The sequence below is a fragment of the Tenrec ecaudatus genome, chromosome 13 (assembly GCF_050624435.1).
Source record: "Tenrec ecaudatus isolate mTenEca1 chromosome 13, mTenEca1.hap1, whole genome shotgun sequence".
NCBI lineage: Eukaryota > Metazoa > Chordata > Mammalia > Afrosoricida > Tenrecidae > Tenrec > Tenrec ecaudatus.
This window is the reverse complement of record NC_134542.1, coordinates 22,567,413-22,582,361: the sequence shown is the minus strand read 5'-3', so window position 1 is coordinate 22,582,361 and position 14,949 is coordinate 22,567,413. Positions and strand designations below refer to the sequence as shown.

The 14,949-nt window shown below is 49.0% G+C and overlaps 1 protein-coding gene across 2 annotated transcripts in view; it reads left to right on the top strand.

The window, feature by feature from the left end:
- Positions 1 to 12,077, top strand: part of XRCC5 (X-ray repair cross complementing 5) — an 89,310-nt gene extending 77,233 nt beyond the window's left edge. For both annotated transcript variants that reach the window (XM_075529342.1, XM_075529343.1), the window contains exons 17-21: positions 4,068 to 4,177; positions 5,256 to 5,352; positions 7,117 to 7,184; positions 11,070 to 11,141; positions 11,853 to 12,077. In XM_075529342.1, the coding sequence (XP_075385457.1) occupies positions 4,068 to 4,177; positions 5,256 to 5,352; positions 7,117 to 7,184; positions 11,070 to 11,141; positions 11,853 to 11,867 (362 nt within the window). In that variant the 3' untranslated portion in view covers positions 11,868 to 12,077. The remainder of the gene's footprint in view (positions 1 to 4,067; positions 4,178 to 5,255; positions 5,353 to 7,116; positions 7,185 to 11,069; positions 11,142 to 11,852) is intronic.
- Positions 12,078 to 14,949: the final 2,872 nt, after the last annotated feature.

The following is a 14,949-nucleotide window of genomic DNA, read 5'->3' as shown; positions in this document are numbered from 1 at the left end:
CACCCCCTTGAGGAGCCTGCAGTATGCTTTCTTAATTAAAAATCAACTTCCCCCCCCAAAAAAATCTTTGTCTGCTTGAGTTCTGGTCACCTCACTGTGGGCTGCTTTGCTTCACCTCACCAGGGTGTCCATTGGCCGCCTGAACTTTAGACCGTGGACTTTGTCACAAATTCTCAACAACCCTAACTCCCTTGGGCTAGGTCATGAACTTCAGACTAGCTAGCCTGTTCTCGTCTTCTCCTGTAGTCCCTGTGAACCGGGTCCATGGGTGTCAATGACCAGACTCAACCCATCTCTCTATTGCTGCATTTCTCCCACTTCTACTCCCCAAGTGAATCCAGGTGGTCACCTACCAAGCTTTACAGGCTGCCTGCAGGTTCCCTTTAATGTTCAGTCCTAGAGAGGACAGTTCCTTCATGGTTCCAGATTTTCCCAGCTTCAGGCATAAACCACTAGTTCAGAATTTAAAAAGCTAAAGGGTCCTTTTTTCTTCAGTCTGTTATCAATCTCCTACGCAAATCTCTTCAAGTTCAAATGCCCTGATCACTCAAGACACTTGGTCGGACCTATCTTGTAGGGGCCTTCTTTGCAGGGGTGTCCCACACCCATTTAAAGTACCAATAATGGCTGAAGGCACATGGGCTTACAAACTCTATTTTTTTACTTCCCAACAATAACTTCTATCAATCGTGATATCAATAACAATAGGCAGAAGTAAACAGTATGAACCTAGTACAGCCAGTTCTTAAATTCAGCTCTTAAAACATTCAAGCTCAATCCTTAGCTATTCTTATCTAAACTAGTCCATTGATATGAAACATGTCCTTAGGCATCTGACCACATCAAGCCAGGGCCTTCTGTCAGCCATTGTGACTCAGCAGCATGGTCTCAGAGGAGACGTTCAAGGGGTGATTTTGCCCCCTTAGCTCAAAATTTATATTTATCACATTCATTTTTCCATTTCATACAGGACTAACGAAAGACAATGTCTATGAATCAAATCTTTTATTTCCCATGTCCTTTCCAAAAAGCAATCATGTAAACCAGCGGTTCTCAACCTATAGGTCATCACCCCTTTGGGGGTTGAACAACCCTTTCACAGGGGTCACCCAAGATGATCAGAAAACACATATTTCCGACGGTCCTAGCAACCAAGACAGTGCTCCTTTATCCATCTCCAGGCGAGTCCTCCCCCATGTAGATACATCCACTGACGCAAAGCACGTATGGCTGATGGCTACTGGGAGAAGCGTCTTGGAATTATTGGAAGTTTGCATATGTTTATCTTCCTGTCTTCTAGAATCTTCTGGGGAAAGAACAGCACAGTCTAACATGTAAATAAGGAAAACCAGATCTAAAGCCTGTAGACGTACTAGGACTTTATTCACAAATAGAAAATGGATTTTAGACTCCCTTTTCTTTATGTACCTTTTAAATATTGGGTTGTTAGCTGTTGAATTTGCTCTTTTGAATGTCTTTCCTCTGTAAAATGGTGGCTGTGTGTGTGTGTGTGTGCTTCTCCCCCCTCCCCCCCCGGGGAGGGGGCTCACACTTCCATCACATTGCAGAAGAAATTGGGAGGTGGGGGGGGGTGTTTTACAAAATGATTCAGCCCCTCTGGTTACTTCATGGACTCCACCCTCTTTGCAGGACCTGGACGAAAGTTTCCCTTAATGCCTCCCATTTTATTCATTATGCCTTGTGCTCACTGGGGCTCTGTCCCGTGCAGGTGGTGTTTGCTGGCTTGAACACGGGACCCTCTCCACCTCCTCTCTCATTTCTGCAATGCCACATCCATTCACCTGCCAGCTCTGACCTTTCCCAGCCTTCTTAGCCACTTTGTTGACCTCGTTGGCTATCCAACTTCAGAAGGCTTGGTCTTGAACCCTTTCTTCTCTCCACACTTTTTGAGAGGCCAAACTCCCCAAGCTGCTTGGGCCCCCCACATAATGTCCTTCCTCTTGGAAGTTCTCCCTCTTAGTTTTTCTGGTCGGACCCTTACTCCTCCTTTTTCTCCTATTTCCTCTTCCTCGTGCTCTGAGCTCTAGGGACAGAGCCCTTTGCTTCTGCCCTGTGCACCAGGTGCCTTCTCCACTTCTGTCCTGCATGTGTTTGCTCGTTTTGTTTCCTGTGTCTGACAACCGACTTTTGTTTTTCTTTGTCTGGCTTAAGAGCCATGCAAAATTCCCGAAGCTTTCTATAATCACCAAAGGGTTTTTTAAATTTAAGTCAGTGAATGTATTTCCAAAGCAACAAAAGATCATCAACCCTTTTCACAATTACCATCTGCTATCCTCATTGTGTTTGTGGGCTGTGTCCCTTCTTGCCCTGTAAGCCCTCAAAGGCCAGAGTCGTACCTGCAACTTAACCTTAACCCCACAGAACATAGCCGTGTCTTTTACATAGTAACGATGCACTAGATATAATAAGGTAAATCCGTGGAATTGATTCTTAAGCCAGGCAGAGAAAAACGTATCTACATTAAGCTTCCTAAGAGTCCGCATTCTGGTTTTTGGTTTTGTTTTTGTTTTTGACAAGCTGGTGGGGCTTGGGACCCCTGAGGTCTCTAAAGGCTGTGACCGGTGCCCACAGCATAGCTCTCGGTTAACTGTGTGTGAAAGAAGCTGAGAAAGTAAGCTGTGGTGAGCAGGATGGAGAGCCGGGGATGTTTCTTCCACTCCTCTCGCCCAAGCCGAAAAGGGAGATGGGAGATGGATAGCTTCGCTGGCGTTGCGTTTCTTGTTGATGGTTTTGTGCTCTGCAGGCCAATCAGGGTGCTATCATTCATCTTGTTTAGAAGGCTCATTGAAACAAACATCCTTTGTGATTTTTTGCCCCGTAGTGAGATTCTGACGCACTGCTGCAGATCCACTTGTCAAGATTTCTGAGATTGCTGGGAAGTAGGTCTCTAACCCCTCAAGTTGGTGAAGCGCTGTAGAATAACACGGATCACATGAGATGGTCACTAAAGGTTGTTTTCTCTTGTTGCACAATTACTGTGTGAGAAACAATCGTCCAGTTACCCTATTCCTTTCCATGGTCTGGAGATCCCTAGAAAGAAGCCGCCGGCCCTGACTCTCGGGCCTTTCGGAGGCCGGGAGCAAGGATCGGGAGCTGCCTCTCAGCTTGCAGACTGAGGATCTGGGGACCACTCCCATCTACCAAGCAGGCAGCTAGTATGTGATTTCAGGGGACACGTAAGGAATGAGCCTTTAGACAAAGAATGTGTGCTTCCCTCCCGTTGGTTGGTTCTTCCACAGCGATCTCAGCAAATGAAGCCCCCAGCAAACAGTGTAAAATGAAGCCTCCAGCAAATGGTGTACACCTCTCTTTGCCGCTGCTTGCTGTCACTCCGCAGGCTGTGTTGTGGTAGCCACCCTCCACCCACCCGTGCGGTGTGGCATCCTCGAGCTGTAACCCTTTCTTAGCCACCTTCAGAATGATTCATGGTCAGCGTGCTTCCTTTCTCTGGTGTATTTGTGATGCTGCTTGTTGACAGTTACTGCTTATTAAGTACTGATGGCTTGTGGAGTCCTGAGCAACACAGAATGTGTAGGTCCAGCTTAGGGTATAAGGGATTTCTCCGTCTACAGGGATATTACCGAATTAAGACCGGGCCAGTCTTTTCTCATTGGACCGGGGCTGGTACTCTTCACCGCCCACATGGTCTGGCCATTCTCCTGACAGGGCCTAGGGGACCTGCTCCTGGGAGCTGGCAGGAAAGGCGGTTTGGAGTTGGCCCCAATGGCCTCTCAGTTCTGAGGACAAAGTACAAAGGACGGCATCAACAGCAGACTCTAGTGTTAGATGCTCTAAAAGGAGCACTTAGTCATAACCCCAAATATCCTAGAAAATAGTGTTTTACTCCTTGGCAAACATGAGCGAGGATCAGCTTTAGTGTCTCGATTAGAGGCTTTTGGAATCTGGAGTGTTCACGTTTCCCCTGAGGTTACCCTCTGTTTTGCACACTGACCATGTGGCTCTTGAACCTGTATCCGCTTTTGCATCTCCTCTCTTAACAAAGCTCACTCCAACCTAAGAGAGTGAATTCATGTGCTCTGTTGCAGCGAGTCACCAGCTAGCCAGTCACATTGAGCAGTTTTTGGATGCGAACGAGACACTGTACTTTACGAAGGCCGTGGACTGCATCAGAGCCTTCAGGGACGAAGCCGTCCAGGTAACGCTGCCCCGCCCGCCTGTTCTTCCGCGAGCAGCGCTCCCCACCCTGTGCGTCTCACTCCCTTTGGGGGTCAAAGGACCCTTTCACGGGTAGCAAAATGACAGTGATGAAGTAGCAACGGAAATGATTTTCTGGTAGGGGGGGGTCACCACCACATGGGGAACTGTATGGCAGGGTCTCGGCATGAGGAAGGTGGAGAACCACTGCCTCGACCCTTGGCCCTGTCACAGAGGACAGAAGCACAGCCTCCCCAAGTAAGCGCTGTTGTTGTTGGCTGCCGCCACTTCCGTGCGGCGGAGCCAGACGCTGCCTGTCTTGTCCACCCGCGCAAAATGCCGTGAGAGGGAGAAAGGGCTGACCTCATTGTACTATTAGTATTGCCACTGAGGGGGAATGGGAGTGGGTGAGGTGACCTTGACATTATATCACATGTGACTTAAAAGTAAGAGGTTACCGGGTTTCTTTTTTTAAAAAGGAGAGAAAAGGCGTATGGAGGATCGGTCAATCTTAATATGTAGATCTTGAAGTATAAAAATGTTCCCCCCAAAGCAGAATGATTTATAAATGACGTAGGGAAAAGTGACTACTGATGAGTTATTTGTAGCTCCTAAGGAATTGTTCGTTTTGGGGGGAATGATCGTGGCAAGTGACTATTTTTCCTGAAGTTTATCTTGTAGGTGTCACATGCCATAGTTAGTACAGATGAGCTGGAGAGGCTTGAGCTTTCCTTCCAGACAGTTGCGGTTTTAGAAGAAGGGGCAGGGTGGAGATGGAGCATGGTTGATGATTACTGAAGCTGAGTGACAGGTGCAGGAGCATCGCTTCTGTGAGCATTTATCTCTATCACAGGTTAAGAAAGTGCCAGGCCACAAAGGTACCATGTCTCCCTGTGAGGCACTGGGTCCTCGACATGGAAGGATTTCTGGTTCTAGACAAACACAGATAAATGCCACTTCACCATTTACCCATATTTGATTTTACCTTTGCATCCTAGCACTCTGGTCTGGTCTGGGGTGGGGGGCGGGAGTGGGGGGGCGCTTTGGTTAGTGTCACTCTGACTCACACCCCACCTCAGTTTTCAGAAGAGCAGCGCTTTAACAGTTTCCTGAGGAACCTTCGAGAGAAAGTGCAAGTGAAACCCTTCGGTCACTTCTGGGAAATTGTCGTTCAGGGTAAGCACTCACCGATCTTTTCCTCCGCATATTTGCTCTATTCTCTTAGCTAAACACAAATTAAATCAAAATTCTTATTGCAAGTCAAGTCGTGTGATGGGTTATGCGGCAACCTGATAACCCTCTGACTGGATTTGGGAAATGCTCAGGATTCAAGAAGCTTGAGAATCCGGCTTTAATCCCGGTGAAAATAATAAGCATGTGCGTCCCACCTCCCAATGTGGTGCCTTTCTCTGTGTTGCCGGACGCAGCCACAGGGCCTAGCAGCCCCTTTCCCAGACCCCGAGGCTGTACCCGTGCTGCACCTCGGTGCCAGCCCTCACCCACATCTTCGCCCTTCTCCATCCGGCCTTCCCTGCCCATGGTCGGCCTCTTCAGAATAGCCAGCCTTGGGCAGCGAAACCCAAAAGAAGGCAGGTCTTTCAGTCTCAGGCTTGACGAATGAGTCCTTTCACATACTTTGCCGCTTTCATTTTAACCTCACTTGATTTCCTTTCAGGACCCAAGTATAAGGTATTACTTTATATATAAAATACCAGATATTTAAAAGATAGGAAAGATTTCATTTATCCCAGGACCCCCAAATTAGTTTCAACTGGTCCTTCTATGCAAATTCTGTAGCAGAGGAGCTGAGTACCTGGCTGTCCAGCTTCTGGTGGGCACTTTTTTATCACACAGGCAGCCGTTCCATGACAGTTAATTTTTCAGCCCTTTAACTTCTACACTGGGGAGCGAAAGCAATTAGGATAGGTGGTGAATGGGGCTTACTTAAATCACTTTTGTGTCTGCTGCAAACACAGTAGATGAAAGAGAGTGGTTTGGGTATTTATTGAATGCCTCTAGCTTATTGTTTGCAGAAAGAAAGCTTACAGGACATACCAAGATACGTATTTTCCCAGAGCTCGTATCCCACTGAGAGAACACACACGGCTTGTGGCATTTCCTGGAACAAATGGGTGTCAAATGCAGGCGCTTTGCGAGAAAGGCATCATAGCTCACTCATTTGAGCTAGAAGAAGGCCTTGGGGAGAAGAGAAAGCTAAAGTGTGGGTGGGTCTCTGCCCTGGGTTTGTTCTCACTGAGCCGAAACCGACGTGCTGTCTCGGTGATGGTTCTTGTCAGACAGGCTTCCTTCTGGTCTTCGTCCTCGCCCAGGTCCCCCAATAGCCAGGATCACTGCTGGTAGTCGTCGGAATAGACAAAGGATACAAGGGGGTTCAAAAATTCGTGGAAAAATTCCCTTTCCTTTGATTCCATCCTAGCACAGGCTTTTTGAAGCCCACGTGTGCATTCATTCCGTCCTCATTTATTTATTGAGTCTGCTGTGTGAAACCTGGAGGGCCTATGGAGATGAGTGAAGGTAGTTCTTGCTGTCAAGAAACCTATCCCCTGTTAGGAGAGGAAGCGTATGTACAAGGGGGCTTAGGAAAGTATACGGTACATGCTGACAGCCATTCCAAAGGGATAAACAAGTCGATTTGAGAATTCTAAAGAGGCAGAGCACATTTGTATCTGGAGTTCGTCCAAGAAGGCTTCATGGAGCTGGTTACATTTTGAGATGTTCTCTTATTTTTTGCACACGCCAAAATAGAAGGGCAAATGTACAGTGGTAGGAATTATGTGAAATACGAACCCAGACAACTCCTTGTGCTAGTGCCTCTACAGTGTGAAAGGTCTCCAGCCCGAAGGAGGGGAGGTGGGCGATGGACGGGACCGATGGGCTATTTCATCGGGGTTGGATTTTACTCTCGATTTGCTCTTCTAGATGGAATCACCCTGATCAGCAGAGACGAAGCCTCCGGAAGCTCTGTCACCGCCGAGGAAGCCAAAAAGGTACTGAAGGAGGACCTCCTGTCTTTTACGTGGATTACTATGGTGGGCCTTGCTTTCCTGATGCCCAGTCTTCTTTGAAGAAGTTGCACTTTTAGAGTAACTAAATTCAGCATCTTTAGTCAACCAACCAGCAAATTACTTCAACTGCAGCAGCATCTTGGGAGACATTGTGACCGCGCACAGTTCCCCGTGGGCCATAGCTATCTTCGAGAATTCACCTGTAATCCCCTTCAGAAACTCTAGAGCAGCGGTTCTCAACCTTCTCGTGCCTCAACCCTTTCATACAGTTCATGTTGTGGTGACACCCCCCCCCCAACCATAAAATTATTTTCGTTGCTACTTCATCACTGTAATATTGCCTTTTTTATGAATCAGGTGACCCCTGTGAAAGGGTCATTTGACCCCCAAAGGGGTCGCAACCCACAGGTTGAGAACCACTGTTCTAGAGCCCCTGCTGTCCAGAGCGCACAGCAGGCTTCACCTAGACTTGGTGAAGTCTGTGAAATCCACATAACCCGGGACTTCTGTCCTTGCACACACACAAGGTACTTGCACCAGGTGCTTTCCAGCTCGTCGTGACGCGGTAGGACAGAGTCACGCTGCTCCTTTGTGCTTCCAGGGCTGTGATTGGGTTTTTTTCAATCATTTCATTAGGGGCTCGTACAACTCTTGTCACAATCCATCCATCCATCCATTGTGTCAAGCACATTTGTACATTTGTTGCCATCATCATTCTTGAAACCTTTGCTTTCTACTTGAACCCTTGGTATCAGCCTTCATTTTTCCCCTCCCTCCCTGCTCCCCCTTCCCTCATGACCCCCTGATAATTTATAAATTGTTATTATTTTGTAATATGCTACACTGTCCAACGTCTCCCTTCACCCACTTTTCTGTTGCCCGTCCCCCAGGGAGGAGGTTATATGTAGATCCTTGTAGTCGGTTCCCCCTCTATACTCCACCCTTGGAGGCTGTGATTCTCAGCTGGAGCAGAAAGCCTCATCTTCCTCCCATGGAGTGACGGTGGGTTCCTTCTCCCCACCTTGCAGTCAGCGGCCCAGTGTATAGCCCGCTGCGCTACACCACCTGGGCTCCAAGCAGCACACTGGAGCTTCTAAAATCCCAGGTTTCCACTGCATGAAAGCAGGAACCATATCTGTTCTTTATGCCAGGCAAAGCGCTCACTAAAAAGTCCTGTCTCTTTCTGATGACCACCTCAAACAATATCCTGGTTTCTCAAAACCATGTGACTTTGAGTTGAAAATTCAAGGCCTTTTACACTTTGGCCTGGATTCAGCTGCGGATGTCTCCAGCCGTGCTTTCTGCCACTCCCCTGAGTCGTTTGTTCTCGCCCCGGCACTGAGCGCTCTGGTAGTGTGTCCCATTATTTTTTAATTCTTCATTTTCTCTGTAATGAATGTTACATTGGGGCTGATTGGTCTGAGTCTGTAGAACACGGGGCTGTCTCACTCTCTAGCACAGTAGCCAGCATCGTCAGGCTTAGTGCCGAAACAGCTTCCAAGGAGTATGCTACCCTGACCAGGGCAGTCAGTGACTGCAAGTGAATCCTACCGAGACTGTGAGATCCAGCTGTCAATGGAATTCCACTGAGACTCTTGTCACTAACCTGGGACAGAGGGGAGGGTTACTCAACTAAGGAGCCATATCCATTTGACTCAGAGCTGAATCAGGTTCAATTCCTACACCAACCAGAGCGTCCCTGGTCTCACTGTTCAGTTTATCTTAACACTGGGTCTACGGGTCTACGGTGTGAGCGATGACCTTTGTATCGACCAGTGCCCCCTTCTTCAGAAAGCGCACAGTTGGAAGGGCAGATATCACCATTAACTGAGCACTCGTGGACGGCTTCTCCACGATTGCCAAGGTGCGGTCAGCTTTTCAGCTTATTGCCACGGAGCTTGAGCATCGGGAATGATAGCGCCGGATAATTAAGCCACAGAGAAGATGCTCAGTTAATGAGTAGGTGTGTGGTGGTGTCCCTTTAATATCACCAGTACTGATTTCAGTTAGTTGGACTTTAAGATAACTTCAGCATCGTGTGAAGGGAGAAAGCAAGCAGGCGGAGAACCCCCTCCACTCTTGGCTTTGGTGGCCTCTTCCTTGTGAAGCACAGTGTTGGCCTCTTCGAGGCTAGCCAAGCTCGCCAGTACCATGCACTGGACACTATCAGGGCAGATCAGAAACTAGCACACTCCACCAGGGTGTCCAAGTGCCTCTGTGTGCTTACTCACTGCCAGCGAGTTGATTCGGATTCATAGAGGTCCTATGCATGGTGCGTTAGTCTGGTTTGACTAGAGAAACATTCAGAGACATTCTTATGTGTACAAGAAAGATCTTTATATACAAGAGCAGTTGAATATTGAGAAAACAGCCCAGCCCAGTCCAGATCAAGTCCATAAGTCTGATATTATTCCATATGTCCGATACCAATCTATAAATTCCTCTTCAGACTCACACCACACATGCAATGATGCCGAATGCAACCTGATGGACAGGCTAAGCTCACCCCTCGATTCTTCAGTCTCACATTGACAACAGACTGTAATTGCCGCATATGGTTTCCAGGACGAAATCTGGACAGAAGCAGAAGACTTCTCATCTTTCTTCCATTTAGTTTGAACCACGGACCTTGTAGATAGCCAAGGAGACATATTTCAGGTCGTTTATAGGCCTTGGGTTTCAAAGGCTTCTGTGTTTTCTGTTGCACCATAAGGACGAGAGGTATGTCTAGGGAAAGCCGTTCTTGCCACTTTCTTTTAACAGTTGAGAGTGTGACCAGCGTCTCACCACTCTTGTTCCTCAGAGAAGCTAGGAGAGGAGAGGTGGGCGGGAAGGCTGCCGCTGGGCTGCTCCACGCCCAGTGTCGCCAAGGAGAGTGAAGGGGGAGCCGTCCTCCTCTGTAGACACCCACGCTGACAAGCCTGTGTCTCCTGAGCATCACTGTTCGGTACCATTGTAAGTGCTTATGCTGGAGCAGAGCGCCTTCTCGCGGTCTGCGTGGCTGGTGGAACCTTGAGCTTAGATGCAGTCACCACTCGCCTGGTGGACAAGAATCCCCCCGCTGCTTCCGGGAAAGCCGGCACAGACTGCAGGAGTGTTCGGAGCCTCCTCAAGGCCATGGTGTGTGTACTCTCTTCAGAGCGGGGTTGAGTCCCAGTCCCTTGCAGACTTCAGGAACCTTGCTTTGCTCTGCACATCAGCCCTCCAGAAGCTCCAGGTTTAGCAGGCCAGTGCCGAACAGAGTGTGCACCACACATTCTCTCACTCATCGCCCTGATTTCAGACACTGCCCAACACAAATGGAAGCGTGTAGAAAGGAGATTAAACCACTTCCCATGCGCCTCCATCCACTGTTGTGGATTGTCTTTTTTTTTTTTAATAAGAAGTCTGGCTCTTTACCTTCTTCCTTCTTTGACCGTGGCAGAGTGGAGGACTAGCAGCGAATATCTTTTTCACGTTCAGAGATTTGAAATCATTCATAAGCTTCCTTTAGAAGAGACCAAGACATCGCAATTTGCCGTACTTGGTTATTCCCAGCTTTCCCAAGCCAGCCTGCCCTAGTGAAGGCACCAGTGGCCTGTGCGGTGTCCGCAGGGCCAGGCACAGTGCCCTCCGCTGGTCCCCTCCTCCCCCTCCACCGGTTTCCTCTGCTGGCTTTTTAGCATGTGCTATTGCTCTTCCAATCGGGGCCTCGCGTGCAGAGCCAGGTAAAGGAGGGATGCGATGCTGCAGCTTTGAGACCATCCGCAGGAAGACTTGGCTAAGCCAGTCTGGTTAGGCTTGCCTCTCGCAGCACTAGCAGACGGCTTCCTTCATCAAGAGAGGTACCGTGTCCTTGTGGTACCATGGTGGCCTTTCCCTTCATAGTTTCTGACCCTGGACGAGAAGCCCGCGGAGGACGCAGCCCGGTGTGAGGACAGCGGTGATGTGGATGACTTGGTAAGTCCCTGCTGTGCACCAGGCGCACCTCTCTCCATGGCAGTCACGTGAGCTGCAGACCGCAGCCTTGTTTCTTGTGTCTGTTTCAGCTTCGAACTCACCAGCAGCTCCTGCGCTGTTACTTGATGCCATTATAAATTGAGTCATAGGTAATTTCTTCACGGAAATTCCTGTGCTCTGCAGTTTCCATTATATTGTTCCTTCAGATTAATCCTCTCCTGTAAGGGGTGAAAAAGAAAAAGGGAAATGTTACGATTTACTGAAACTGCTCTCAACCCCACGTGCAGTTTGCGTGGGCTGGCAAATAAAAGCAGCCTTTAAAAAGCCTAATTCTTAAGTGATCTCAGTTAACTTAATGTAAACAAAATAGACGCATAGTGTTTGGCAGACTTCTGGGCCTCTGTACACGTGGGTGTCCAAGAGCCTGTGTACACGTTGGCTTGTGTCGTCGTGTTGGTAAACTCACGCCTCTAAGCCCCACGTGACAGCTGACTAGAAAAACTGCCTCTGCCCCTGCAGTTTTGTCGCAGAGCACCCTCATTGTGGAGAGGAGGACATGCTCCGTCTCTAGCTCCTGCAGCAGGTAGCAGTGAGTCCGTGTGCATGGGTTCACTCTGCCCACGAAGAGGACCGTGCTCATTCAGCGCTGGTGCCAGAGTGGCAGCTGTCAGAGTTGGCCTGATGCCTTTCTAATGACGTTGTTGTTTACAGCTCGACATGATGTAGGTCCTGGAGTGTGTGGAGGATCTGAGAGACGGGCTGCAGTGTCACGGCCGCCGTGCTGGGAGTTTTGATACAGAACAGCCGGGAGGAGGCCCTTTGAGGGAGCCCGAAGCTCTGGAGACCACCGATCCACGGAGGGGATGTGCACGCAGAGAGTCTGAGCACCAATTAAGACATTATACAAGTTTATAAAGAGTCGTTGTTATCTTCTGATGGGTGTATTCTTTCTTGTGTGGTCTTAAGGATCTCAGTGGATGACTCACGGCTTTGAAGTTTCTGAAAAGTCGCCCTCCCTTATGGGGCCCTGGTGTCGTGGTGAGGATCTCAGCCCTCACAGAGTGCTTAGCATCCCCCTCCCCGCCCACTTGCCCCTGGGCACCCTGGGCTGCCCAGGCATGTTTCCCAACCTTCCCAGGAGTAAGACCCTCATGGGGAGAGCCCTTTGGCTGATCCTCAAATAGGGTTTATTGACATTAGTTTCCGGTCACGGGAGAGCTGGGTCAGGAAAGTCACAGGTCAGGGTCCTCTCCTTCTCCTTGGGCCTCAGCCTTGTAGTCACCACCGCCAGAGTACATGCCTTGCGGGGATGAGGGGACGTGGTGTAGGTAGGTCTTTACAAGTGGGTTTTGATGATGTTCTCTGGAAGAAAAGACCCTCTCTGCGACCAGCCCCTGTCATCTCAGTGAGAAACTCACAGTCCATACCTAGGAATGTGCTGTTTCACGAGTGTCTACTCACTGGTCTCGCAGAAAGTTGGATTGTGTCAGAGCAGTTTCTCCTGTAGTTCCCCCATTGTTTCCATCTCTTTCGAGATGGTTTTCTTCCCAAACTAAGAAAATAGCAGAGTTCCCCCCTTTGTATTTCTTCTTGCATCCTTTCCCTGAGTCTTAATCCACTCCTTCCTGATGTCACAGACCTCTGGCCCCATCTCATTTATCCTCTGCACCCCCATTCAAGTAACACGACACCTGATTTTGTAAACAGGCCGTGAAAGTTGTAAGTGACTCAGAACTATGTTTCTTGCTGGTGGCTAATGCCCTGCCCACCTCCGAGTTCTTCAGTGTCGTGCTGATGGATGCGGTGAGAGAACAACCACCGGTCCTCCCGCCAGTGCTCCACAGGCTTGCTTCAGTCTGGACGGGCCTGCAGGTCCCATATGTTACTGTCCAGTAGATGTTTGTGATGCGGTCAAAACAAAGACATTCCTTAGACTCATCAAGCAAGGAGACTGCATTCCTGTACGTTCTGTATGAGCCTCTTCAGAGAGTCTCCTGGCAGTGAGAACTGGCTCAATGCGTTACCACCCTGTACGTTTGTGGAATTTCTGCTTGGCAACAGCAGTCCTTCTGTAACCAGGAACATTTTGAGTCAGGTATATCCTTTAGATTGTCTGATTCCTTTTTTATTTAGTTTGTACATCATAGCAGGATGACTCGTGCTTCCCTAACCCCAGTTTTGCCTAAATTAAGCACAGCTGGGGAGAGAAAGGACTGAATTAGCCGTGTCCTGTCTCACCATCGACTTGGAAGACACAGGAGATGTGCTGTGTAGATGTGGTCCTAGCGTACTGTGTTAAGTAGGCCATGTTTGGGATGCACATATCCAAGTCCCATTTTGCTGAAATGAGATTTTCAGATCCACAGAACCCCTGCAGTTCTGCCTGAGCTCTCCGTGAGCCTCAGTCAGCCCTGACTAGTGTTCAGAAGCCTGTGTCCTATAGATGGTGTGAATCAGAGGTCCCTGACAGTGGTCTCCGTCACCTTCAGTGTTAAAAACAGCACTAAAATCTATTGGGGGGGAAGGGGCGGAGGCGGAGACTCGCCCTCCAGTCAACCCAAATGTCCCAGGCATTTCCCAGTGCTCCTGCAGTCTTTAGCATTCAGTTAATTTGCATACTGAACTTGGACTCCTGGGTAATTATTTTGAAGTCCAGTTAGCGACAAGTTGCTTGTTTACCTAATGCAGAATGATTTTGAAAATAATGTATGTATATGGGACCAATGACTGGCTGCTGTGAATTTTGATTCAGAGAACATGATTCTCTCTGCTTGACTGCCCTCCCATCGGTCTCATCTCCTACTGCCCTTTTCTGCTCCCCGAGTTAGCTCGGGGCTGGAACACGAGCTGGTGGCCCGTTTGGAGTGATTTGGTGAAGGCACACAGCATGGCTAGGGAACGAAGTGCCCCTGCCTGGTCAGCCACCCCTCCCGCCAACCCTGCTGGAGCCAGACACGGGACGAACGACAAAATGGAAATGCGCTCGTTTGGAAGATGGCTTAGATCCTACCTCCAGATCCTCCCGGAAGCCTGAGACAACGAGGAGAACGAGAGTGGCTGGGCCAGTCTGGCTTGCTTGTCAGACTCGCAGTGCGGAGCCAAAGGGAAGTGCGGGGAAGTTGAACCTGACCTAAAGTCTGTTGGGGCTTTTACTGACCCCGGTAAATATGGCCCAGTTAGCAGTCACATTGGCAAATAGTGGGTAGAGGACTATTAGAAGGTTAGTGGACAGCAAGGCCTTACCCTAAACCCAGCCCTCATGAGAGTCCTTCCCTTTTATCAGTAGAACTGGTCATCTGTTTGGATAGATAGGGTTGACTTCTTGGTCATTTTTGAAGAAAAAGACCCCTAGTCTCTACTTCAGTGTAACTCAAGAATAGACTTCCTGCTCTCCTTTCTTTAGAGGCATGATGGCAATGTACTGCAGCGCCCCCCGGACGGTAAGTCGTCTAGATGTGAGTGCCAGTATTGGCACTTAGCGGCTGAGTGGTGTGCGGATCGGGCGAGGGCAAATGCCAATGGAGAGAGCATTGATATTAATATTAATAGTATGCTGCCCTAACAGCATGGAAGACAACACATCTGCTTCAATCCTGTGAATAACTTGGGGCACCGGGGGCGGGGGGAACAGGGGGGATAGGGAGGGGAGCCGTAGAAGGAAGTTGACGTTCTGAGGAAAGCCTGGAGGAACAACAAAGGTGGGGGTCATCTGGTTGATTAATTACCAGCCTTTGTTCTGATGAATATTATAAACGAAGACCACGTCGTAGAGATGGGTCAGGGGTGGAAAGGCAGGATGGGGGCATTT